Source organism: Vidua chalybeata, chromosome 2 (assembly GCF_026979565.1).
Source record: "Vidua chalybeata isolate OUT-0048 chromosome 2, bVidCha1 merged haplotype, whole genome shotgun sequence".
Classification (NCBI taxonomy): domain Eukaryota; kingdom Metazoa; phylum Chordata; class Aves; order Passeriformes; family Viduidae; genus Vidua; species Vidua chalybeata.
Window position 1 is genome coordinate 62,417,230 of NC_071531.1, and position 25,510 is coordinate 62,442,739.

The 25,510-nt window shown below is 37.0% G+C and overlaps 1 protein-coding gene across 3 annotated transcripts in view; it reads right to left on the minus strand.

The window, feature by feature from the left end:
* The window catches only part of CBLB (Cbl proto-oncogene B), a 126,958-nt gene that overhangs the window by 37,914 nt on the left and 63,534 nt on the right, over nucleotides 1-25,510 (minus strand). For all 3 annotated transcript variants that reach the window (XM_053935121.1, XM_053935123.1, XM_053935122.1), the window contains 5 exons: nucleotides 21,454-21,600; nucleotides 10,147-10,303; nucleotides 5,138-5,259; nucleotides 2,881-3,018; nucleotides 1,247-1,334 (listed from right to left, as the gene is read on the minus strand). In XM_053935121.1, coding sequence (XP_053791096.1) covers nucleotides 1,247-1,334; nucleotides 2,881-3,018; nucleotides 5,138-5,259; nucleotides 10,147-10,303; nucleotides 21,454-21,600 — 652 coding nt within the window. The remainder of the gene's footprint in view (nucleotides 1-1,246; nucleotides 1,335-2,880; nucleotides 3,019-5,137; nucleotides 5,260-10,146; nucleotides 10,304-21,453; nucleotides 21,601-25,510) is intronic.

Sequence of the window (25,510 nt, forward strand, 5' to 3'; positions counted from 1 at the left end):
TTTCAGACTCTGTTGAATTACAATCAGAATTAGCTAATAATGTCCTCATAACTACATGTGCAGAAATAACTTGATTCATTCAATGGATTCAAAATAAAATACAATTGGCCTGTGAAGAACAAGGTAGTCATTGACCATGCGCTGCTTCTCCTTTCTTTGAGAAAAGTGAAGATAAGGGCTGGAGCATTGCTCTGCACAACACAAATACCTGATAAATCTCCATTACTCTTTCATTATTATCTTAAGACTGGAGGGAAAAGATGGAAGCCAGAAATGGAAGTATTCCGGTTTTCTTCAGGCAATTGTTTTTAGGAATTCTCTTGCTTACAAAACAGATATATTTGTAATGGTATTTCTGATAATACCATAGATAGTTAAGAATACTTCTCTTCTAAAATACTTCTGGAATGGAGTGCACATAGAGCACACAGAAGTGCAGAAGACTCAGCAGGTCATCCAGTCTGATTTGAAGAAACATAAGACCATCTGGAACAGCATGGCTTGTATCTAGTCTGATGTCTTTCTTTGAACATATGTTCAAGTCTTCCAGATGTTTTCATCAGGAAAAATGGTCTACACAGTATTCCTTAACCTTCTAGTGTTAATTTCAGCACCATTTTTAATCAAGCATTTGTCTTGGGGTGGCTACTTCCTACTACTTGACTACCAAATAGCTGCAGAATTAATCACATCATCACTTAACAAGAGTATAAACACATCTACATATTCTAATTTTCTCTGCAATTCTCTGCAAAGTTACTCTGTTTAGGCATTTAATTACTTCTGCTGTTTTTCATGATCTCTTTTTCAATTTGCACCATAGACAAAGAAAAGGAGAAAACTGGAACTGGTATTTTTGCAATGTATGAACTTTTCCTCCTGGACTTGTCAATCAACTATACCATTCCTATTTAGGCTTCAAGACTATTATTCAATCCTCATTTTGTTTCTGTATTCCCCTTTGTTATTAGCAAGGAAAAAGCAAGCTACATAGATCTGTTACATAACACTTCTCACTTGGAAAAAGCTCACAATAAACAAAGCATTCCAAGGCATGCAATCTGCATCACCATCCACTCTACAGTTTAAAGGATTATTATCCTGTTCCTCACCTAAGCCCTTCTATCAACAGCATATTTTCTCCCTTATGAACTTATTACTCACATTTTAATAAAAGCTTATTATTAGTGCTAGGTGACATACTAAGGGAAGTGAAGATTACAAACTCCAAACTCTGCCAACATACCTGCGTGACTTTTATGTGATCATGTGGTGTGGGCTCACATAATCCTGTCAAATCAGGATTATAACTTCGTCCATCTGGGAACAGATAGCTGCATCACAAGAAGACTGTTATAAATATGTACATGGTTTTAGCTTTATTAGCTAAATCATACTTACAAAATTTCAAGGGGGCAGAATAAGTTACAGTAGACATTAACAAAAATAAATCATCTTTCCTCAGCCATCTATTTTATCTTTTGAGTGCAAATGAATTGCTACATATTCATTTTGACACATGCTCAAGCGTATTTATAAAAGCAGAGGAAAGATTTTGACATCACTTGGACAGCTACAACCAGCATGTATCTGAACTTTGATTAGCAGATAACCTTCTAGGAGTAGCCCAAAAGAGTATTATTTCAGATCTTTGTTTCACAGTGAACTCATACTTCCTAGTGATTTCCCCACTGGGAACATCATGCTCAGGACTCTTTAGACTATTTCAAGTAAAGCCGCAGAAAAGAAGGTAACACATTTGTGTGTATCTGTATTATGATATATATAATATTATATATGTCACAATATTACATACATGCATATCTGCGTATATTATGACAAGAATCTACATTGAAAACTTCTGATGCACACTGGACATTAGGCAAGAACCAATGGGAGCATTTCAGTTGTCTGGGAAATTACCATTAGGTTAAATGATATTACAGCAACCCTAAGTTGTTCTGTATTCAGGTTTATGTTACCTGTAACTCAGAAACAGTTTCTTAAAGATCATATATTTTTCAGTCACATAATGAAAAAGTTATAACGTACAAAAATATCACTCTGCATAAAATATTCTCAGCTCCAGTTTTTGTTTGCTCAGTTTTTGTCAGAGAGAAATACTACCAATGTAAGTGTGTTTTTATTACAGGTATGAAATCATCATACCTGAAAAAAAAAATCCTAGACTGTGTAGGACTGAGAAAAATTATGAGACTGCAAAAGATTTCTCAACTTTTTTTTTTTTTTTTGAGGATTGAGCAATTGATTTTCCTTTTTCTTTCACATTATATATATATATTGGGTATACCAAAACATGTATCCCCGTAAAAAGATTCTGACACCAAATATTTGTCTATTACTTCAGCCAACCTAGCAAAAATGTACTACTTCTCCCTATAAACTTACATTCTCTAATAATTATAAATATTTTCAGTAAACTATTAGAATGTAGAAAATGTTCTGGCTGCACAATATATAAAAAAGCAATTACATAGGTTTCAAATCATGGTCCACAGTTGGACACATGAGTAACTGGAAGTAGTAACTGTTCAATAAGCTTAAGTGCATTTGGGACTCTTGGGGGACTGTGGGGGGAAGGAGAGATCAATGCAACAGCTGTCTCATTTTATTTTCCCATGGAATTTATTTGCTACGAGATATGACTTTGGCTAACTTTCAGTAACCCTGGTTAATGGAATTAACTAGAAACAAGTGGGTTTTAAATGAATTAAATGAATAGTCCTTAAAATCTGAAAGAATGCTAACCACCCCATGCAGATTCCTTGTTTTAAACATCTTTAACTACCCATATAAGCACTGAGGGAACAAGGAAATGAGGATTTCATAGCCATGATGGCTGTAAAAATTGGTACTTACAATCCTTCCCGGCTGCCGTCGATCAAAGCCTGAAACAAAGGCTTATTGTGAGGTATGGTCTGCAGTATGTTCCCATCTCCAGTCACATAGCCAATGGCCCACTGGCCCAGGCGAGTGCAACTCAGTCTGAAAATGTAGCTTGACAAAAACAGGATGAATGAAAAGTCAGTGGAATTCAGAGTTCAGCAAAAGAAGTGAAGAGAGCAATTATGGCCTCTGGTTCAGACACTGAATTAGGTCCCTGAACATTTGGGTAAGATTCCCAATTCTGCCATGATCTTTGTAGAATCCTAAATAAACCTGTCTCTTTTACACTGTCAGTTTCTTATGGGCATAAATGAAGTAAGAGTAGCTGCCTACCCCCTCCTTTTCATCTGCTTGTGTTTTAGTTCTCAAGTGAAAGCTGCACATTCACCATGAGCAGTTGCACTCAGACATGTCCATAAACCTCTTTAAGAAGAATACATGATATTATCCAGTCTCCATAGCTACAACAGACACCTTTTGTGCATGTGCAGGCCAATCACCTGAACAAGTAGAATGAAAAATATAAAGCCTCTTTAGGTGCAACAGAAACAGGAAAGATGAATGATAAAACCTGCTCTACTAGAAAATGGTAATTTTGTGTGAGCCTGTGGAGGTGAACAAAAGAAATACCACTTCAGTTTCAGAAAAATCAAATATTAACTACACAATTGGACTTAGATTTAAATACTTCTCTGTTACAGGTGACAGCTGAGAGTATACATAATGTAGACATAGAACACAATCAGAAGACAAGGAAGATTACAAGCAACAGGATGAGACAAGTACAGAGCTTCATACCAAAAGCTCTACTCCCTTTCATGTCAGACACCATTTCACATGCAAAAACCCCACTGAGAAAAGCACCTCACAGTGAAAGACCACAAACTCAATTCTGTACTATAGAGCAGCTTTTCTTAATTACACATCAATATTTTATTTCGTTCCAAATATGAGAAATCTAAGCCTCTCTGAAGTTTGACTGAGCTCTTACAACCTTCAGTAGGGCCCACATTACAGTGAAGTGCTAACTATTCATCTGAACAGAATCTTGTAATTTGCAGGATGTTTTAGTCAGATTAAAGAAGAAATTTCACTTCATATCCCCTCTTTCACATTCTAGCATTTCACCTAAGCAACTCAGAAAGCAATTTTCTGATCTGCAATAGAAAACTATCTTAAAACTAACTGTCTATTTACAAGGAACATAAAAGATACATGGGGTAATTTCTCTATCACAGCATCAGGATCAACTACAGAGAAAATACTAAATGTATCAAATGCTCTCAAAATCAACCTAGTTATTTGATGTATGTAGTTGTGTCCATGAGTATCAAGCTAAAAATCAGCAGTTTTCTGTTGGAACCACAAGATTTTTGTATGGATGCACTTGACCACTAGGGTAACTTAAGATACAGTATACTATTTGCTAAAAATCAAAAGAAACCAAGAACAGAATATGGATGTAACTGTTGGTAGGCTTCACTAATGAGTTTTAAAGCAATGCATTTTAACTATGTGCTTCTGCAGAAGTTTCAACAAGACATTAGGGAAAAAGCTTCATAACTGTAAGGATAAAACTAGCAAAATAAATCATAAGTAATATAGGATTAAATACACTATTGATTTTATTTTTCTCCTGAGCAAAGGAAAAAAACCCAGGACAACAGTGACATAGTGGTAAAAGCTCAGTTTAACTAATTTACTATGCACAGCACCACATAAATATTTAAAAACTCTACATGTCATGATCTTTAATATGACTGATTGCTTTTCTAGGTGAAGAGTTTATGATATAGAATGGTATGGGCAAAGGAAAAAGAAAGATATTAAACACTAAAGGAACAGAAAAGCACAGATTAAATTTATATCTTGAATATTACCATGAAAGATGTGAAGATGGTTTTTGCTTTACTATTAAGTAAAAATTCATTGTAAAGTTTGAAAATCAAATTATATTTTAAAATATGCTTTTCAAGAATGCATTGCTGGTTTTACCTGATTCAGAAGAAGAAAGAAAAAGCAATTTATTTTCAATTTCTTTATGTTTATTTTTACATATTTAGACTTCAGTGTACTAATACAATATTTTTTTGCTTCACTTATTCAGTGCTGCAATGAGTGTTAAATAAAATGTAAAAGTATGCAAATTAGAAATACAAACCTAGCATAATTATGTAAGTTCTGAGACAGCAAGTTTATTTGGAAAGCAATACACAGTGAAACTTCTCACCTCCCAGGTTTAGTGCTGTATTTCTGTAGCCTTGCTTTCACTTCATCATATGTCAGGAATGCCATATATCCAGGATGTGTCACAGCTAAGAAGTTCCAATTCCTTAAGATTGAGCCCCACGGCTACAAAGAGAAGACAAATAAGTAAAGGGACTAAGCCAGGTAGTTCTGTATTGCTAATAAAACTCAAGTCTGTATGTCAGACACACCTGAAGTGTTTTAGCTTCAGCTGAGAAATACACACTTTTGCTTTAGGTCCAAATGGTACAAAGGACTGTCCCATATACCCAACTTTGCTACAAGTGCTCCTTCAAAAGAATTATTCCAAAAACACCAAGCACAACTTCTTGGATAGAGATTTTGATGACCCTAAATTTAAGAAACCTTCTATTCATAGCTACATAAAATATTAAACATCATATTTAGTTAGAACCTGGAAGGTATGACTCCATGATGGTTTAATAAAAACACAAATAAGCCTGAGATGTCTTGAAGCACTTTCATAGTTAATGATAAGTAACACTAACAAATGAATCATAATAAAGCTGCTAATTTGAGCTGTCAATCCTTTTTTATTCTCTACTTCTTGATTTCTTCAGTCACCATAATGGCATCAAAGCCAGAAAACAAAACAAATACTGATACTTCACCTGAGTATTTGCTAACCTGAATAGTAAGTGCTTCAGAAAACTCAGTGAAACATGCCTGATATGCTATCACTTCAAAGAATACAGAATAGTCCATTACTGTAAATGATGATTTTTTTAAAGTAATGGATTAATACAAACATACAAATATCCATTGCCAGCATTTGGGAAGTCAAGAAATTGACTCTGAATGGTTTGCAGATTTTTGATCTATTTCTCAGAAAAATCAAGGCAGGTGAAGTTAAGTGACACAAGACAAGAGGCTTGTGTTCTTCTGTGCCCTGCAAATTCTCTTTAAAAGAACTTCTGAGGGCTAATCAGGCAGTGATGAAATGCCAGTGTGACACGCTTGAGCAGATTATCCTAACACTTCTGTTTGAGAGTGTTACATTTCCCAGGCAAACTCTAGAATCACAGAATCACAGAATAATGAGGTTGGAAGAGACCTCTAAGATCATCAAGTCCAACCTATGCCCTAATACCTCAACTAGACTATAGCACCAAGTACCATGTCCAGTCTTTTTTTAAACATATCCAGAGATGGTGATTCTACCACCTCCTTGGGAAGGCAATTCCAGTACCTTATTATTCTTTCGGTGAAAAATTTCTTCCTAATTTCCAACCTATACCTTCCCTGACGTAGCTTGAGACTGTGTCCTCTTGTTCTGTGGGTTGCTGCCTGGTGGAAGAGACCGACCCCCACCTGTCTACAACCTCCCTTCAGGAAGTTGTAGAGAGCAATAAGGTCACCTCTAAGTCTCCTCTTCTCAAGGCTAAACAACCCCAGCTCCTTCAAAAGTTCCTCATAGGGCTTGTGTTCCAAGCCCCTCACCAGCCTCTTTGCCCTCCTCTGGACGCGCTCAAGCATCTCAATATCCTTCCTAAACTGAGGGGCCCAGAACTGGACACAGTCCTCAAGATGTGGTCTTACCAGCGCCGAGTACAGGGGAAGAATGACCTCCCTACTCCTGCTGGTCACACAATTCCTAATGCAGGCCAGGATGCCATTGGTCTTCTTGGCCACCAAGGCACATTGCTGGCTCATACCCAACCGGCTGTCGACCAGCACCCCCAGGTCCCTTTCCGCCTGAACACTGTCCAGCCACACCGTCCCCAGCTTGTAACACTGTAGGGGATTTTTGTGGCCAAAATGTAGAACTCGGCACTTAGACTTATTAAACTTCATGCTGTTGGACTCTGCCCATCCATCCAACCGATCTAAGTCTCTCTGCAGAGCCCTACTTCCTTCCAACAGATCAACACAAGCTCCCAGCTCAGTGTCATCTGCAAATTTACTAATGAAGGACTCAATGCCCTCATCCATGTCATCTATAAAAATATTAAATAGAACTGGTCCCAGTACAGAGCCCTGAGGGACACCACTGGTGACTGGCCGCCAGCTGGATGCAGCACATTTCACCACCTCTCTCTGGGCCCAGCCATCCAGCCAGTTCCTAACCCAGCGAAGAGTGCTCCTGTCCAAGCCGTGGGCTGCCAGCTTCTCCAGGAGTATGCTGTGGGAGCCACTACCTAAACACCTGTTTATTTTAAAATTAATACTTCATCAAGTTGCACACATGGAATAGAAGACAGGTTTCAGCACAGAGGCCATAAGAAATCTCAAGTGTTTAAATTTCTCCAAAAGCAAGGAGAAAAAAAAAAATCCCAGTCTGGATCCTGCCAGCTCCTACAATAAGTTCAACAAGGCCAAATGCAAGGTCCTGCATGGGGCTGGGGCAATCCCAAGCACAAGTACAGGCTGAGTGAAGAATGGACTGAGAGCAGCCCTGATGAGCAGAACATGGGTGTGCTGCTGAATGAGAGGCTGGACACAACCCAGCAAGGTGCACTCCCAGCTCAGAAAGCCAAATGTCTCCTGGGCTGCACCCAAAGCAGCGTGGCCAGCAAGGCAAGGGAGAGGATTTTCCATCTCCTCAACTCTCGTGAGACCCCCACCTAAAGAACTGCATCCAGCTCTTGGGCCCTCAGCACAGGAAGGACATGGACCTGCTGGAAAAAGTCCAGAGGAGGGACAGCAGGATGATCAGGTGGATGAAGCACCTCTCCTAAAAAGACAGGCTGAGAGAGTTGGGATTAATCAGCCTGGAGAAGAGAAGGCTCTGAGGAAACCTGGAAGAGCATCCCAGTACCTAAAGGGGTCTACAGGAGAGCTGGAGAGGGACTTTACAAGGGCTTGAAGTGATAGGACAAGGGGGAATGGTTTTGAACTGAAAGCCTATAGGTTTAGACTGGATATTTGGAAGAAATTCTTCAGTCTAAGTGTAATGAAGGCACTGCAGCAGGTTGCCCAGGGAAGCTGATCCACAACACATCAGTTGATGCCCCATCCTTGAAAGTGTTCAGGATGGATGGAGCTATGAGCAACTTGGCCTAGTGGAAGTGTGTCCCTACCCACAACAGGGGGGCTGGAATGAGATAATCTTTAGGGTCTCTTCCAACCCAAACTGTTCAAAGGCAAGAACCCATAGCTTGCCTTGTGTCCAGAGTCTTACCAGAGCAGAAGTGCTAAATGGGACCAGATTTGATCCCTTTCTTTTTAACGGCACTATTTTCACACCAAAGGACATGTTAATAGTAACAGACTGAAGTTCCTGCAGAGCATTCAGATATTCTGCTGTGCTAAGCTGCTCTCTGGTCAGGGAACACAGCACTTAAAGCTGTGCATAAATACAATGGGGAGGCAGGGGAAGCAACTTCACTTTCATAGGATCTCCATAAAGCTGAGTCGTGCTTTCTTCTATGAATAAATACCATTACCAATGCAACTTTTCTGTAACATAACCCACAGTTGGCAAAACAGTATTTTGATTACTTAATTGGGATTTTCTTTCCGTAGGTGTATGCACACATAGTTACAGAAGCTGTTTAAAAACTAAAGAAGTAAAATGTAACCTCCTGGGAGAAGTTCTCAGACCAAGTTCAGTGCAAGTTCAGTTCAACAGTTACGCAGCTTTTGCGCCTAGTCTGTTTGGCAAAACACATCTCTCTGCTTCATTGCTGAATTAAAAGTTAACCCTTACAAGTTGTGTCTCTTGACATATATCAATACTGCTGATCCCCTTCTTCTAGCACAAGGCACAGTAATGAATCAAACCAGCAGTGGCCCCACAAAGAAAATAAGTGACCAATATTTGTGGTTCAATTAAAAAGAGATTAGTGACACCCTTAACATTTGCAACTGTGATGCTGTTTTGACTCAGAATGGAGAAGAGATAACCAAAATCAAAACTTATATACTAAAATCATTAATTCCCTCCTGCCAGATTTTACTATTAACTTCATAATGGTACCCTTTTCCATAACAGCAAAACTAGGACATCTAAGCAATAATTAGCACAGGACAATGTGGAAAACAGAACATCAACCCAGGGTTTGATGTAAAGTTGATATTTTGAACATATCTCCATCAGGCTAAAGAATCATCTTATAGGTTGGAAAAAGACTTTAAAGATCATTGAGTCCAGCTGTTAACCCAGCACTGCCAAGTCCCTCACTAAATCATGTCTCTAAATACTTGATAATCCTTTCAGTGAAGACACTTTTCCTAATATTGGAAAATACAGGTCCAGTCTATACCTTCCCCAGTGTAACTTGTGGCTCTGTACTAGTTTACCACTGTACATGGTAATAAAATAAATTATCAAATAAATGGTTGCATATCTCAATGGTTTCTATATACAAAAGAAATATCTAAAGTGATAAATTCAGAAACAATACATCTAATATAGATGCAAACCAGTACGGTCTTCTATTTTGATTAAAATACCTTACGTATGTTCTGTAGAAGAGACATGAGGTTGAAAAAGACACATAACATACAGGAAAAGCTTATTTCAGATAAATATTAACAGTAATACAATTCATGCTATTCCCAAATATAGTTCCTTGTTGTAAATAAGCATTAATGGCAAAAATACGTTCATAAAGAAAAGAGTTAGGCCTACATTTAGCCTAAAAGAAAGTAATATCTAACTTACGAGTTTGTAGAAACACCTCATATATGTAGATACAAATGCACAACAAAAAACACAACTAAAACTCTGATTATCAGAGGTCTACATTTCTAGGAATGTATTTAAAAATAGTGAGAAGTAAGCAGCAAACAGCTACTCTAGTAACACTAGATGCATACAGAAATGAAACAGGTGTTGTTGGATGCTTTCAGTTTTTCAGATGTGGGTGTTGCTGCCTGAACACCTCTGAAGGACTAAAAGAAATGCACAATTTATTTCTAGATCACAATGTTTTAGTCCTTTCAGTTTTTAAAAGAAAATGTGCTTCCTTGCCTCAGGGCACTAAGCTTCTCAAATTCACACAAATATCTATAAGTTTCAAATCTTACCTGAAATAGTCTAGTGAAGATATCAAATTCAAAAATTGAAATGTAGTCATTGCAGGTCAAGTCAATAGTAGATTTAAGAGCCATTGCTTCCAAACCAGAGCTAATCTGATGAACTTCATGAATGCACTGCCTGAACACTTTCCATGGCACTATAGTTCTGTTAAACAGGTATAAAGAACAAATTCAATGAAATTAACATATTTAAGACTTGATACCTCATTTAGACATCAAAACTGAACTTTTAAAGGCGTGAACTGTAACATTAATTTGGTTTCTATACAGAGGAAAAAAAACCCTACAAATAAATTTTTCTAAAAGCAGCCTAAGCAAATACAAGAATGGCTTACCTTCCTTTAAACACTGCTGAAGTGTCATTTATTTCACAATGATAAATATTCAAGCTTCCTTAGAAGTACAACAAAAAGAACAGTGCAGAAACCAAAATACCTTACACCAAGCAGATGTTGCAAACAATCTCACATCCTTTCAGAGATAATGTAAAGGACCATCTCTATGCTTGTAAAAACTCTTTTCTTTACAGCCTCCCTTCCCAGAATGATAAGCATGAATTTAATATCTACCATTATGTGATTTTTGCTATAGCTAAAGCCATGAACAGTGGTCAAGTAACATGACAGCAATCAACCAGATACCACCAAGAGTGGTCCAAGCCCTGTCATAAGCCATGACAGTCACATTAACTTTAATAGACAGGAAATTAGAATTATCCTTCCTAACACACAAAGCCATGCTCTGTCAGATTCAGTTTCTATTTGCACAGTTGAAGATAATGCAGGTTAGTTATTTTACCAACTGAGTACTTATATTTGGAAACTGGCATGAGGTTGATCACTTTAATGTGCTCCATCTTATCACTCTCAATAACAGCAATCCTTCTTGTGTCATTAGGGTCAAATCAAAATTTTACCAAGCCTTAACATCTCTTAAAAATGTTCTGCCACATACTGAGATCAGATTATTTGATATTTTAAAAACATTTTAATTAACCAAAATATAACCAATGCATAATTATTCAAGACAAGATCTCACACATTCACAGTAATATTTTAATAACTGCTAAATCAACAAAAGACACAGGCCTCACAAACTCAGTAGTATTTCCTGTAAGTTTTATTAGTTCAAACTGCCTTAGTTTTTCTAAGTATTTTCTCATGCAGAAATGTAAATTACTTAGCACGATGGGGGGGAAACCAACTGTATTAAATTGGTGCTGTGTAACAAATACTATGCAGTTATCCTAAATTAAAACAAGCAGTAATGTGAAGTACAACACTAAAGATACACTCCTGTATTTCTATTGCATAAGATATTCACTACATTTCTAAGTGCAAATAAATCCACTTGTTACATGCAGGCTTGTATTGAGAAAGTCATAGATGACAAAATGGGAAGTTTAATAGATCTCAGCAGATACTTTCATCTGTATGTGAAAAACAGGAAACCACAAAGAGCTGAAGAGAGATACCACATCAGATGCCATTTATGAAAGAATGCACATCAAATTAGGGTAAAGAAAGAATAAAACATTGCATTAAATTCAGACAAAAAAAAATAGAAAAGTAGAAAAGTCAGTGCTTTTGTGGTGTTAAAGTTGTCTTAGTTCAAGTACCTACTGCTTATTTAGCTAACTGTAACCATGGCTACAAAATGTTTTCTGATTCTCTTTATAAACCACCCTGAATGGTTACAGCACTGGGACCATGCCGAAATGGGGTTAGAAAAGTTTCAGGTTTGACTGTGGATTTTGTGAGCTTTTTGTTTGGTTGTTATTTGTTGGGGTTTTTTTTGTTGTTTTTTTTTTTTTTTTTTTTTTTTCAGGGGAGGTTTTAATTTTATTGCTTTGAGTTTTTTTAAGGTCACTCTAAAATAAAAAAAACAATAGAGCATTTATCAGATATGATCACAGCCACACTACATGTTAACAACTGGTTTTTCATGCCTTGCACAAGACAGCTTCCTAGATGCAATTAATAAGTAGGATCTTTGGCTATCTATTCACTAACACCCTGCACACTCCACCAGCAACACAGAAAACAAAAGCCTTCAGGACAGTATGTTTTTAGGGCTCTGTTGGATAGTACTTTGGCTGAGACAGAAACCAGATGCTGGAAAATGAGTGATTATCTAATGAAATAACATCTAAAGTTATTTTTGGGGATTTCTCCAAGAACAAGTATTTGGAATAATGGTGGCCCAAATTTAAAATACACTAAATTCAGGAAGTTTGTTTTCTCTGCAGCTTTGTGGGATAGGTCTTTTATCTTCTGCTTTCTTTAAATAAAGGTGTGAACTGGTTGTTGAAACTGTTAACTCCTATTTCTCAGCAGCTATTTTATAGAGTTTTCATTCCTAAATATTTTGAAACAGCACCAGCCAGGGATTATTTCTCCCCCAGTGTCTCTCTCCAGTTTACCCACATATATGCTGAGCTCTTTGAGACCTTGCAGACAGCTCACACCCACTAAATGCAGGTGTTACTGAGTCTTCACAAGGTGAAGGTTTCTGCAATGTGTTTCCCCTGAGAAACACATCCTCTGGCAGAGATCTGGGAGGGGTCACAGGCATGAAAGAAGCTTTCAGAGATGGCTGGCAAGTTGAGTTTCTGTTTGAATTATCAGTTCACATCTCTTGCTTTCTTGTGTTTTAGTGGATATACAGCCTTTGAAGGCACCCATTCATGAATCGAGTCTAAAGAGTTATTTTAATTTGGGTTTTGGTTGGTGGTAGAGGCAGTGGAAGGGGAAAGAGAATAGGACCAAGGTGGAGATTGGGATTGTCCTAGTTAATAGCATGTTTAGATTGTTATTTAAATATATACATATGTTTACATATATAAGACACCTGTCCTTATAGAAAGTAAAAAAAGAAAATCCTGTTTGCAATGAAGCCACTGCCTGCCACATTCAGCTCCTTGAACCACAGAAGGCATCTCCTATAAATATTTTCAGGGATCTTTGTTGTATTTGTTGCATCATGTCCTAATGATACCTTGCACTAGAGGCTGGCGGATATTCTGCAACATGCCTCATGCTATTAGGCTGAACCTGTGGACACTTGTCTAGGAGATGAGTCAGTCAGCTCTGCCTCAGCTCATCAGAAAGATGTGATTTGACATCCTGGTAACATTAGGTGTCTACAGAATTAGGCTGACAAAGTGCAGGTCTCAGTATTTCAGGTATTTAATTGTAGTTACATAAGCTTGTAGAAGAAGTGCCCATGACTGACTCCAGCTGAGACAATGTTCTGGGGAGTCTCTCACAGGAGAGGATGGTAGTAAACAGTGACTGTACTTCCCTCAAAAGTTTGATGCCCAAATTTTACAGCACTACTGCATAAGCACACATTACAAACAGATATACCTGGAGCTTTGGTAACAATTTCTCTTTTTATAATACAGTTTGGGGGGAAAAAAAATCTGACTAAATTACACGTACATACTATTACTGTGGTCCATGTTAATTTATTGCAACTCTCTATCAGCTCAAATATCTTCAGAGAGATAATATTAGAAGGAAACAAAAATATGAAGAAAGCCACAGTGTACATGATGTACAGCAGTAAAAGAACAGAAAGACCTTTTACAAGGAAATCCTAATCTCTACCTGCCAATCTTTTAGGAAATGATTTATACACAACATGTCCTTGTACCACTTTTCCTCATCATTAGCATAGAAGCAAGCCCATGCCAATTCAAGGAAAGAAAACAAAATAAAACAAATGATCCTGAAAAATATTTCCTTAAGAGGCTTTCTGTGCATCTCTCAAACCAACAAAACTATCTGGATCTTGGTATTTACCCTGGGATTGTTCTCTTAAAGAGTCCTGTCAAAAACCCTAAACTAAGCCATTTCTCCTTTCAAAAACACTAAAATAAGCCATTTCTCCACAGGCCTCTATAAATGACACTACTTCTCTCCCTTTCTTCTGCAATAGTAAATCTAGTAAGTGTATTTGAAAAACGATGAATTCTAAAGTGTTCTAACTGAAACGTAAGATTTTAAAAATACTGTTATATAGGATGTTATCTATTTACTATTGTTGGCACAAAGCAAATTATGACTATAATCTCAAATACAGTGCTTTAAACACCACCCACACAACTTCCATATGCTTAAAGGAAAAGGATTAGTGTCTAGCATGTGATTTTCAAGCAATTTAGCAGAGGAATTTAGGTCCCCTCTTCCCTCCTGCCCTGATCATGTGTCCATGGGATTTTCTTAAACTCCCCAAATGTTGCTACATTATTAAAAAGCAAAAGACATGAAAATAAACCTGGAATATATGAATCCTATATTTCCTGAGCACAAAGAGTATGGCACTTGTGTAAAACTGCAGAGATGCAGCTATCCAGGAATGTCAAGTGACACTGCTTCTATTTGAACCAGAGCAGACCACAAGAATGTCTAGAGAGGTAAACATGTAACTGTGTAACTTACACTTACAGTGAACATTTTTGTCTGCAAGCAACAAATGTTGCCAAAAAACACACCATGAAAAGGCCATTACTGTTTGCAGAGCAATCTCAAAAATATTCAAGAGAACACTGACCCAGATACAAACATTCTTTGTAAGTCTGCAGTGATTTTGATTTATGTGGATTTTGACTTATCACCAATGAAAAGAGCATTTTCTTAAGACTGCTGCTTCAGTTTTGAGTGAGAGGCCACATGTTTCCACTGCTTCTGAACTGCAAAGCAAATAATTGACACACAGAAGGCTTGAGAAGTTCAGTCCTAAGGGAAAAAAAGAATTCTGCCACATCATGCCAGTACAATTGCTAAATAGTGACATCACTCCCAACAAATACAGATGAATATAATGAGAACAGAGAAGGTAAAAGAGAGAAAACTAGCCTTATGAAATGGAGAAAATATACCACCAAAAAAAAGCCACTTCCAAAGCTTTGTAACTGAACATTGCTAGAGAGACAGCAAGCTCCTTAAGAGATACAGGAACTCTCTATTTCCCCAAGTGTCCCCAAAGGGATATACTTCTCTGTATTTTTAATTATGATCTCTAACTACAAACCCAAAGCATGCTCATGCTTTTGCACATCCTTTTATACTTAAAACATTGCCTCTCCTGCCTATCCATGGAGAATGTGTTCTCCCGTCTCACCATCTTGTGTGCCAAGTATCAGGACTTTCTTCTATCTTTTATACATGCCATTTTACCTTATTCTTAGTTACCCATAACAGCTGTGAAGACTGCTCTTTTCCATTTTCTAATCCTGTCTTGCAACTTTCTACCGACTTGCTCTTCTCTATAACATTACCTGTTGTCTTATTCAAACCTTTTTAATCTTGCATTTGTAAGAAAGAGGTCTAAAGAGATTCCTGTCTCCCAAGCACCCAAAGAACAGTACCTTCTGTCTCTATCTCAAGTTTAAACAAGTTTATCAATAAGCCTCTGCTACTGATCAGCTGAGGAAAGAATCACACTCCAAAAGCCCCGTTTCTGTTCTTCTCCTCTTCTTTAAAAGTTCCTGTTGCCAGAAAAACAGTCTTGACAGTGATGAAGGTGATGGCATTTGGATCACTGCCTCTTCTGCTTTCATGTCTGTCTTTGGCTTCCCTTTACACTTTAGTTCATACTCAGATTTGAAGCTCTTTGGGCCAGGACCAACTCTTCAGTCTGTATTTTTACACTGTTTAGGCAGTAATGGGGCTCTTGGGCAGTATCAGCAGCAAGAACAGAAAATCAAGTAATAAATTAAGGGGATTAACAAGGTGTTAAAACTTAGCTTATCTGAGGTCTCTTGAACTTGAAAACATTTAACTGTCAGATAAGTTGTACATTGTGGTCTGCCTGTTTTACTGCTTCTTCTGTGAACCCAAACCACTGAGGCTGTGTCTGCTCTATCCTGAGCCAAAAAGCACTGACCACAGCAGAACTACAGCTACTCAAAGTTTAGAATATCAATTTGAAATGCACTATTTAACTGCTATAGAGAAATCAATAGCCACTTTTTTTTCATAAATTCCAATAAAAAATAAATACATTTCAGGCCTCATCTAGAAAAAAGTACATGAGCATTAAAACAGTAATGTCTTTGATCCCAACAGTGAAAGAATTTCTATTTCCTCAGCAACTAAAAGGTGGGAAATCAATTTACCTGAAAAAAATAACAAAAATGCTATAACGTTTTTAAAGTTCCACAATAAAGAATAAAAGGCTTAAAAGATAAATAAATGGCAAAACTATGGAAAAAATGAAAATCTAAGAATATCGACATTTTGCTTCTGATTCATTCTGCAATGTGAAGACAGCCACAAATCACAAATTTGTGTAACAAACTTCAATAGTTACCAAGCCCTGCATGACTTCTGTAGTTTTCAAATTCAGAAGCTGAAAGATCTGGTAGGTCATCTTGCTTACTCTCATTCTCAGTTCAGGATTGCTCCCTGTGGCGTTTTGCACATTTCTACTCAGAATAAAAAAACCCAAAAAACAAACAAAAACAAAACCAAACAAAAACAAAAACAAAAAAAACAAAAAAAAAAAAAAAAAAAAAAAACAACAACAAAAAAAAAAACCACCACCCCCCAAAAAAACCCCAAAACAGTAAAAGATATAAAGCGTTATCAAAATGAGTGAGAAATCAAGGGAAATTCTCATCAAGCACTATACAGTAATAAAATGTTGGTAATGAAGATGCTATCAGATTGTGTTTTATATGCATACTTACAACCCACTGGGGGGGTTACTAAAATGTCTGTAAACAAATGTAACTGCTGATTACATGCCTTACAATTTCACAGTTGCACTGAACATTACTGCTTAGCCATACATGTAACCAGCAATTGCTTCAGCACAACTATAATGGTGAACCAGGGGTGAAGATTCACTCCACTGAAACCACTTGCTCCAATCACTGTACTCCAGCAATCACTACAAATTAAAAAAAAATCACATCTTCTCAACTTCACCACTTTCCTGCCTTTTACATTATCAAGTTTTTTCTTGCTATAGATAAAGCTTGTGCCAATTTATTTCTTAGTTCTCTTTCAGTCAGGTCCTTTTTATTTTTCAAGAAGCTCTCTTTTTCCACATAGCCTGTGAAAATGCCAGAGACAACCTATTCCAGGCATTCAGCCTTTGGAATATTCTCACTCATTCCTGAATTTTGTTTTCAGAAAGCAAATCCAAATAGTCTATTCCCAATCTCCCCGATATCTTTTCTCTGTCAACTTCCTTGACAAAATCCATACACCAAAATAATCCCAGGCCATCTATTGAACACTGCTGACTCCTTCACCTACCCCCTAATTTGGATACATGCTTTACTTTGTCCTTGCAGAGAAATCAATACCTCCACTTTTTCCTTCTTCATACAGCTATTCCTTCTCCTTCCGTCCTGACAATCAAAATCTCATTATCTCCCACCTTTTTGTATCAATCTTCCCTATACACTACTAAACCCCACACTGTGTCTTCAGAGCCCTTCCAAGCATCCTATGACTTCCAAGGTCTCCCGTTCTCCTCTGAAACGTGCAATACTGGAAAAATTTCACAATTGTAAAGGCTCTGACTGTGTGCTCCTTTGACACTTACTTCCTGTGTGAGGGCTGATGATTTCCATTATTGATATATCCGCTGCTCTCACAAAGCATTCTCTCCCAGATAAGCTTCTCCAACTACTGGCATTGTCTAGAAGTTTTTTAGGGGTATACCAGAAATGTGAAAGCTGAGAAGGTATTTGAAGGCCAAGAATATGTGGTTATCTCAGCACTTTGCTCTGAGGGAGCCATTCAAATTGTTTGCTGAGTTCTACACTCAGTGTACACACTGTACACTCAGTTCCACACACAGTGTTTTCAACAGAAATCCAAAGAGCAGCTAGATGTATGATCCAAAGAGCCAAGCCATTTATTTTGCTCATGAGTTTGAAGCCACATGAATTTACACCTGACTAGCTCTAAACACAAAAAGAAAGACTGCAGACTATGACACTTATTAGTAACAGGATAAATAAACTTAGTTGCAGCTGCACAATTTTGCAGCAAGTGTTCAGACAGAAAAATGTAACCAACAAAATTAAAAGTTCCCCATTCACTGGAAAAGAGCAGTAAAAAAAAAAAATGTTCTTTTTTTTTTTTAAGTACAAACTGGACTCATGAAAACTGTATTACTGGATTTCAGTCTTCAGAAAACTGTAACATGCTGCTTTCTGTAAAAGGAAGTGTAGGTCAAATTTACAAAAACTGAAAGCCAATCAACTTAAAAATATAAATTACTATTGGTGACCTTCTTGCTATTTAAACCATTTCAAATTAAAAATTAAAAAATGTATTATTTCAGAAAGAAATTAGTGCAAAAAGTTGATTCGATAAAAAAAGCATCCAATTCATTATGCTTAGAAACAGGAAGGTTTTTATGACAATACTATGTTGAAAAAATCATGAATTAATCTAATACTTCACATTCCCTCCTTCCAATCAGATCAAACTGCAATAGAAATATTTTTTGTACTACAGTTTACCATCAGAAGCCAAGATCCAGCACAATTTTTTTATTTATGCTCTAATCTTGAGCAACGTTAGTAACACAAAGTAGGGCTACTGTTCAGAAACAAGTGAGGGGTCCAGGCTTGCCCTGTAAACAGAGCTACAGCCAGGAACACACAATCAAGTTCCTTCCTGCACTGCCTAAGTAGAGTTGGGGGTTTCAGAAAGTCCTAAGGGCCTACCTTTAGGTGGCCAGGTTAGAGAAAGATATTATGAGTCATTTGCAAAACCTTTATGCAGGCTTTGCTTTTAGGGAAGTGATACCAGCATATTTGCAAACTAATTTGTCACAACAGATCCATTGTAAAGGATGTGGCTTACAGGTATATCTGCCATATACTTCTAAAAGGATTAGAAAATATTAATGTTTTAACAGCTTCAGGCATTTTGTTTAACAAAGAGATTAAGCATAATGCCAAATAAACTTTTTTTCTTGTCTATTTGTTTGACATATATGCTGTTACATGTTTTATAGTTACTTAAGCACAGTTAACTAAACCTGAGGTAATGGCAAGGCTGCCAAGCACAGATCTACTGCTCCTTGCTTAGAAGACAGGCATCAAAACCAGCTTTACTTTATTGGAGAAAAGCTGGGAACACCAGTAACAGTGCTTATTTACTTGGTCTGAAAGTAAAGCACAGCTGACCAGAAATAACTCAAAAAAAAAAAAAAATTCAGGCTACACTACAAAACCAAAGATACATATGTTTAACTGCATGTCACCAAACTGCCTTGATTCTTCGACATTTTGGATGAATTGATGTTTTAGGCAAAAAGACAACAAAATCCATACATCCAGTCACCCTCTCTAAAAAAAACAACCAAACAAAAAAAACCCCAAATACCAAAAACCCCCTATCAAAGTACACGGGGGAGAGCAGAGAAGGTCAAAGGGTTTGTACTGAAGGTTCATATTTAAAGTTGCATTCTATACAGAAATTTAAATAAGCAGGAAAAAAACAAAGCCTAGAAAAAGCATGGCAAGAGCTCTGGGGCCATAAAAGGTTTTAGAAATAAATAGGTCCAGGAGATGAGTGAGAAGAAATTAAGTGCGTGCAAGAAAAAGACATGGGCAGAGCTGAGTTGTTCAGATGAAGCGATGCAGTTGAAAGATTCTCCTTATCAACCTTGTTCTGATAAAAACTTACTAGTATGTTACAGTATCCCACTGTCTGACACCTCAAACACCTATCTATTGTGTTATCTCCCAATGGAAATTGGCAGGAAAGAAACTAGAAGGGAATCTCTTGAAACTCCCACGGACAGTAGAAGTCAGTGGAGAATCCCGAAGAGACAGCACAGAGAACATGGGAGCAGAGGAAACTGGCTCAGATGAAATGATAGAAAGAAACAGCAGCTTGCAGAGGAGGAGAGCTCTAAATCCTAGTGACAGAAGTGCAATTTGCAATCAAGACATTTGCTAAAGGCCATTCAAGGTCAGAGCCCAAAAGGAAAAGAGAAGTACCACATGGAAATTTAAATTCTGAGAGTTCCTAAGCAAAGGGGGAAAAGAGAGGAAGAAAAAAATAGCAATACTGAACAAACATGATCATTAGTCATTTTATCAAAGATCCTGTTCTTCTTTTCTTGACTGACATGTTTTTGAACAGCCTTGTCTGATAGAGAACCCTACATGTCACTTAAGTTAATCCTTCAGAAAACTTTAGCTGAACTTTTGAAGTTATTTTGACAATTATTCACAATTTTAATGTGAAAATTCACATTAAAATGGGTAACGCGGAACACAGTTAAATTCCTTTTCTCTAACAAAACAGAGGACTGATATAGCAACTTCATCACACTCTGACATTACTTACATGGGAAAGAAATCGCCAGAAAATACTACCATGAACCCAGAAAGAGGAAAGTTGACAGTGAGTGTGTTTAGACTAACAAAAAAAAAAAAAAACAAACATAGAAGTGAAACTTGCAAATTCACACTGAACAGAATTGATTTGCAAAAGTGCCAACCAACTACGCTGGTATTCTAAATAAAAAAATGACTTATTTTAAAGAGCTGTTTATGCTCAGAAGATACAACTGATTGTTGCAGAAATTATTCTGCCTACATTGTGCAAGATACCAGAGCTGATGATCATGACTGCTCTGTTATAATGAAAAATACACCAACCTATTACCTCTGGCATTCCTCTTATGTCACTGTTACACTTAATAAACCTTCCACATGAGAAAGTGAACAAGCTGCACATCTTCTACTAGCTTATATGTGTATTCAAAATGGATTTTTTTTCCAGAAACAAAGCAAAAATCCCACATATGCCTACTTTTACATTTTCACTACTGCATTTCCTGTATGGATTAAATCACCTATCTACATTTCACACACTTCATTCTATCAAATACTGTTGTAGTTAGAAAGGTGAGATAAGGAAACATACTGGCCATGAAATTAATATCAAGTTTCTAATTCAAACTTTAGAGTTTTCGTTTGTAGAATATATAAATTTTTAATATGAAAGGACATTATTTGCCATATAGTTTGTGAGAGCAATATACTAACTTCACCCTATAATGGAACAAATAATCTTCTTGCAGTAAGACTGAACTCAAGTACCATTGACAAAACGACCTTTGAGCAAATTACAGCATTAGAAAAAAAAACCACTAACAATGAACTCAGCAATTTCAGCCAATTTAAAGACCTTGATGAGAAATTATTGTCAAAACATCCACCAACCCTTATTTGGATTTGTGAAAAGTTCATTTTTTTAATGCTTATGTTTAGAAAGAATTGAGAATTTTACAAAAGTTACTTACTTATCTTCAAAGAATTTTCTCCAGAAATCTGCAGCATCAGCTTTGGTGATGCGAAAGTTATCACCCTGGAATTGTCCATTTGGAAAAATAGCCTTGATTTCTGCTAACATGTGGCTGAAGATGAGAGACAGCTTTGTAAGGTTTCTCCTGCAGATAGAATAAGGGGAAAAAATCACATCAAACCCTTCAAATTTAATGAATTTAATCAATCTTTCAGTATTTCACATATCCCATGTATTTGTATAACAATCACTATGTGACACAAAAAAATCCACTGAGTTTTCAATTGAAAACACAAAAATACAAATCAGTGGTTTGTATTTCCATGGACTTTTGAGGATGTATTTATCATAAGTCTCCATGAATATAAAACCACTTTTTGGCAACAGAAAAATCTGAGTTTCAACTGCATATTCAGATACATTTCTTGTGCATTACGCTTGTGTGTTTCTATTTCATTTACTCATTGCAGAAGCAAGAATTTATACTACTAATTAGACAGCTTATACATTAAAAAAAACCCCAGTGAACAAAGAAAACCAAAAAACTACCCCACACTCAAAAACCTAAAATTATAGTTTTGTATGTCATAACAAACCTGTTTCATTCCAGGCTTCTAAAAATATAAATATGGCACAGAACTAGATTTACTCCTTTTTCCTATGATTGTTTTATTATTTTTATTTTTTTTCAGCCTTCTCTTAGTGTATCCACTTCTTGTTCTCCTTTCAAATGCCCTCTAGTTAAAACTTGCTTTCACTAGAATATTATAAACCACCTAATTTGTTGAAAACAAAACAAAAACAAAAAAATCAAGCTTCTTTGCTATTGTCTCATTTCCATACATTTTCCAGGCTTGTATCAGTTAATTAAAAATTACTTAGCTTTTGGCACAGAAATCCCATCTAGTATAGTGCAAAGAACAAATAATCCTTAAATGCAAATAATCCTTTTGTATAGAAAAAATCTGTAGGAAATGGTGAGGAAAGGAGAAAAGAAAGAAGAAGGAAACTTTGTAAGAGCTTATGCCTGGAGATTCCTTGATGCTCCTTGAAGGAAAAAAAAGGGCCATTTCTCAAGCTAATATACAAAATAGAGGAGACTGAGCTGTTTCTGATGAAGGATTTGTATTCTTGTGAATTCCACTGGAGTATTTTAAAGTGTTAGAAGTGTCCCATGAATGTCAAGCCAGTTCAGCTTTAACCATCTTAAGTATTACTTAAAAATTACTCAAGCAATTTAATGAAAATGACAGTAAAATGCTTGTCAATCATGTAATTTATAGTCTGTTTAAAGACAGTATTTTAAATAAATTCAAACTTATTCTTAAGTTCCTTGACACATGGAAGGAAGTATTAAGATAGACATTTATTTTAGTTGAACATATTTCCTGGGGTCTTCCAAAAAGAACACTCAATTTAGCACTGAGGTGGTAATTATTTCAACTACATTTGTGAACTTTATAATAGAGATTTATGGGGAAGCTGTGTTGCAGATTTACTATCGATTTTACTACCAAGAAAATGATGATAAAGTTGTTGTGAAAACATGGGTAATTTAAAATAAACAAAGCAACCTCAGATGAATACACTCTCACTTCACTCAAGATTAAGAATGGCTATAGGGCTAAGTCCTCTAATTCCTTCAGTAAAATCAGATGTCTATAATTAGGATGCTCAATAGTTCCTTGCTATCCCCCTTCCTATTTCCTTAGTATTTTAATTACACCCATGTGTTCTTTATTATTTTACTCCTCAGAACTCAAGCCTGATGCAGAGGAGCAAGCAACAGCTTTTTTCATGTGGCTTCCTCAGTCTGCCCTAGACCTAAGATTAAACGACAAGCTTTCCGTACTTGGAACAGATGGGAACACGACTCGGTTTAAGTCTGAGCAGAGCTCGGCCTTGCCTGGCACAATCAGTGTCCCACATTAACGTGCTGCGCTGCTGGGGCTCTTTTCGGGTACAAATTCACCTAGTGGATCTATGAGGCTTGAGCCCTGCAGTGAGTTAAGGGATGAAGTCACCCAGAGGTGCCACCTGGGGCACTTCCTTGCCCAGAGGGCAGCGTGTGTCTGTCCCTGCAGAGGCACTGCCTGCTGGGCACAGCTGCACAGGACATGGCCAGAACCAGCAGCTGCTAGGATGTGGGCAATAAAGGCACAGGAGAGAGACACACCCAAATGGCTCCATCTAAATCACAAAGCCTCTTCCTTCTCTCTTAGAACAGCACCAGTCACTAAGTGCATCAGGACATTTTTGTTCCAGTATACAAAATCGTAAGGAAAGGAAAAAAGTAAAATTATTTTTTGTTTGCATTTGTATAAACAAGAAAAAAAGTATTTTAACATCTGAGACAGCTTCTTATGTGATGGCAAAGGTGAAACTCGAAACCAACTAGAAGCTTGTCTGTGCTTGAACATATATCACAGCATGTACAGACAGCAAGAGATGATAAACTCCTGGTAATTTATATGCAGGATATCTGTTTTTTTCTCTTTAATTTTGATTCTTACACTATGAGATCATTATCTCAAGTCCTTCTTTGGTATCAAAAAGCCATGATAAATCATGCCTCAATTTTTCACTTACATATTTTTTCTTTAGAACCGCAAAGCACATATTGCACCATTTTTGCTCAGATATACTAATGTGATACCAGATCTCAGTATCTTCTTGAGGCAAAGATACAAAGCTCACTGATTTCAGAAATGGTTTTCAACAGTTAGGGTGCAGAGATGATGGCACTGGGGTGGGCCAATGACTCTCCCTCTCGGGGAATTTCACTTGCCTGATGATGTCTATCCATTTCAGCAATGTGCTTTTCCTGTGTTGGGGAGGGCTTTCCCAGGACACCTCAGGAAGCATGTACTCCACTTTATCAGACCTGGTTGTCTTTGTAGCTACATTTTTCAACTTAGGTTGGTTCCCTTCCTTCCCCCATATGAAGGATGGAGCAGTGTCAAAAATTTTCCATCTTACTTTCCATTCATAAGTTTGAGACAAAGTATTTAGGTCCTATTCAATTGAAAAAAACAACTAAACCCATCAAGGTCTGGCAATTTAGTGAATAATTCTAATGGAAGCCAAAGAACTGTTTGACCTCAGCACCTATTTTAGGTCTCATTGCCACCATGAGACTGTAAAGAAAGCAGTCTGCATCTCCTGCAGTAACCAAGGCTCTCTTCTCCAGGTCACAGCAAAGACTAATGCAGTAGCAAAAGGACAATTGCACAGGTGGCCCGGTGGAGCAGAAGAGCTGAGCAGATAGAGATATGCTCCAGAGACCCTTTGACTCACTGGATACCAGCAGGGGAGATATCCTAAGGGATCACATTGGAGCTACAGCTCAAAATAACACCATCTTCTTTCCTTAGCTGTGGAACAGAGCACAGACATTTTATTTCTGCAGAGAAGGGATTTCATGCTGATGAGAAAAACCTTAACCTTCTGAAATTAAAATCAACAATGCTGCTTTATACAAAACTGAACCAAGATGATCATTCACCAGTATATAATAGCTACTGTGGTAAAATCTAACAATATGTTAACGCTAAATGATGTTATATCAACAGCATTTCATGTAACACAGTATAGGTCTCATCCATATTACTTGCAATATACTCAGCACCTGCTAGCTTTTTCCTATGATTCAAGCTTAGATTTTTGCTACCTTCCTTTCACTGAGTCAAACTAACGCCACACAGGTCAAATCCTTTGTAGTACTTGATTTCTGAAGCATCATTTTGTCAGTCATAGTCTATGGTTTGTTGCCAAACATCTTAGCCCGTGACAGATCTACTGAAGAACCAATGTGGTCTGAATCAACTCCAGAACACCTAAGATGCAAAGACTAAAAACTGAATTTTACTTCGTATAAACTTGTAAAGATCTATTGAATCAGTAGATTAATCTTTTGGTTAATGAGAATGATGCATTTTTTTTTTTTCATTTCAGAATTAATCTGTCTTTTGAAGTTATACCTCATCAGTAAGATTTCTAAATAGAGAAAAAGCCTGAAGACAAGAATTTTGTGTGTCTTCACTTCTCAGCAAATT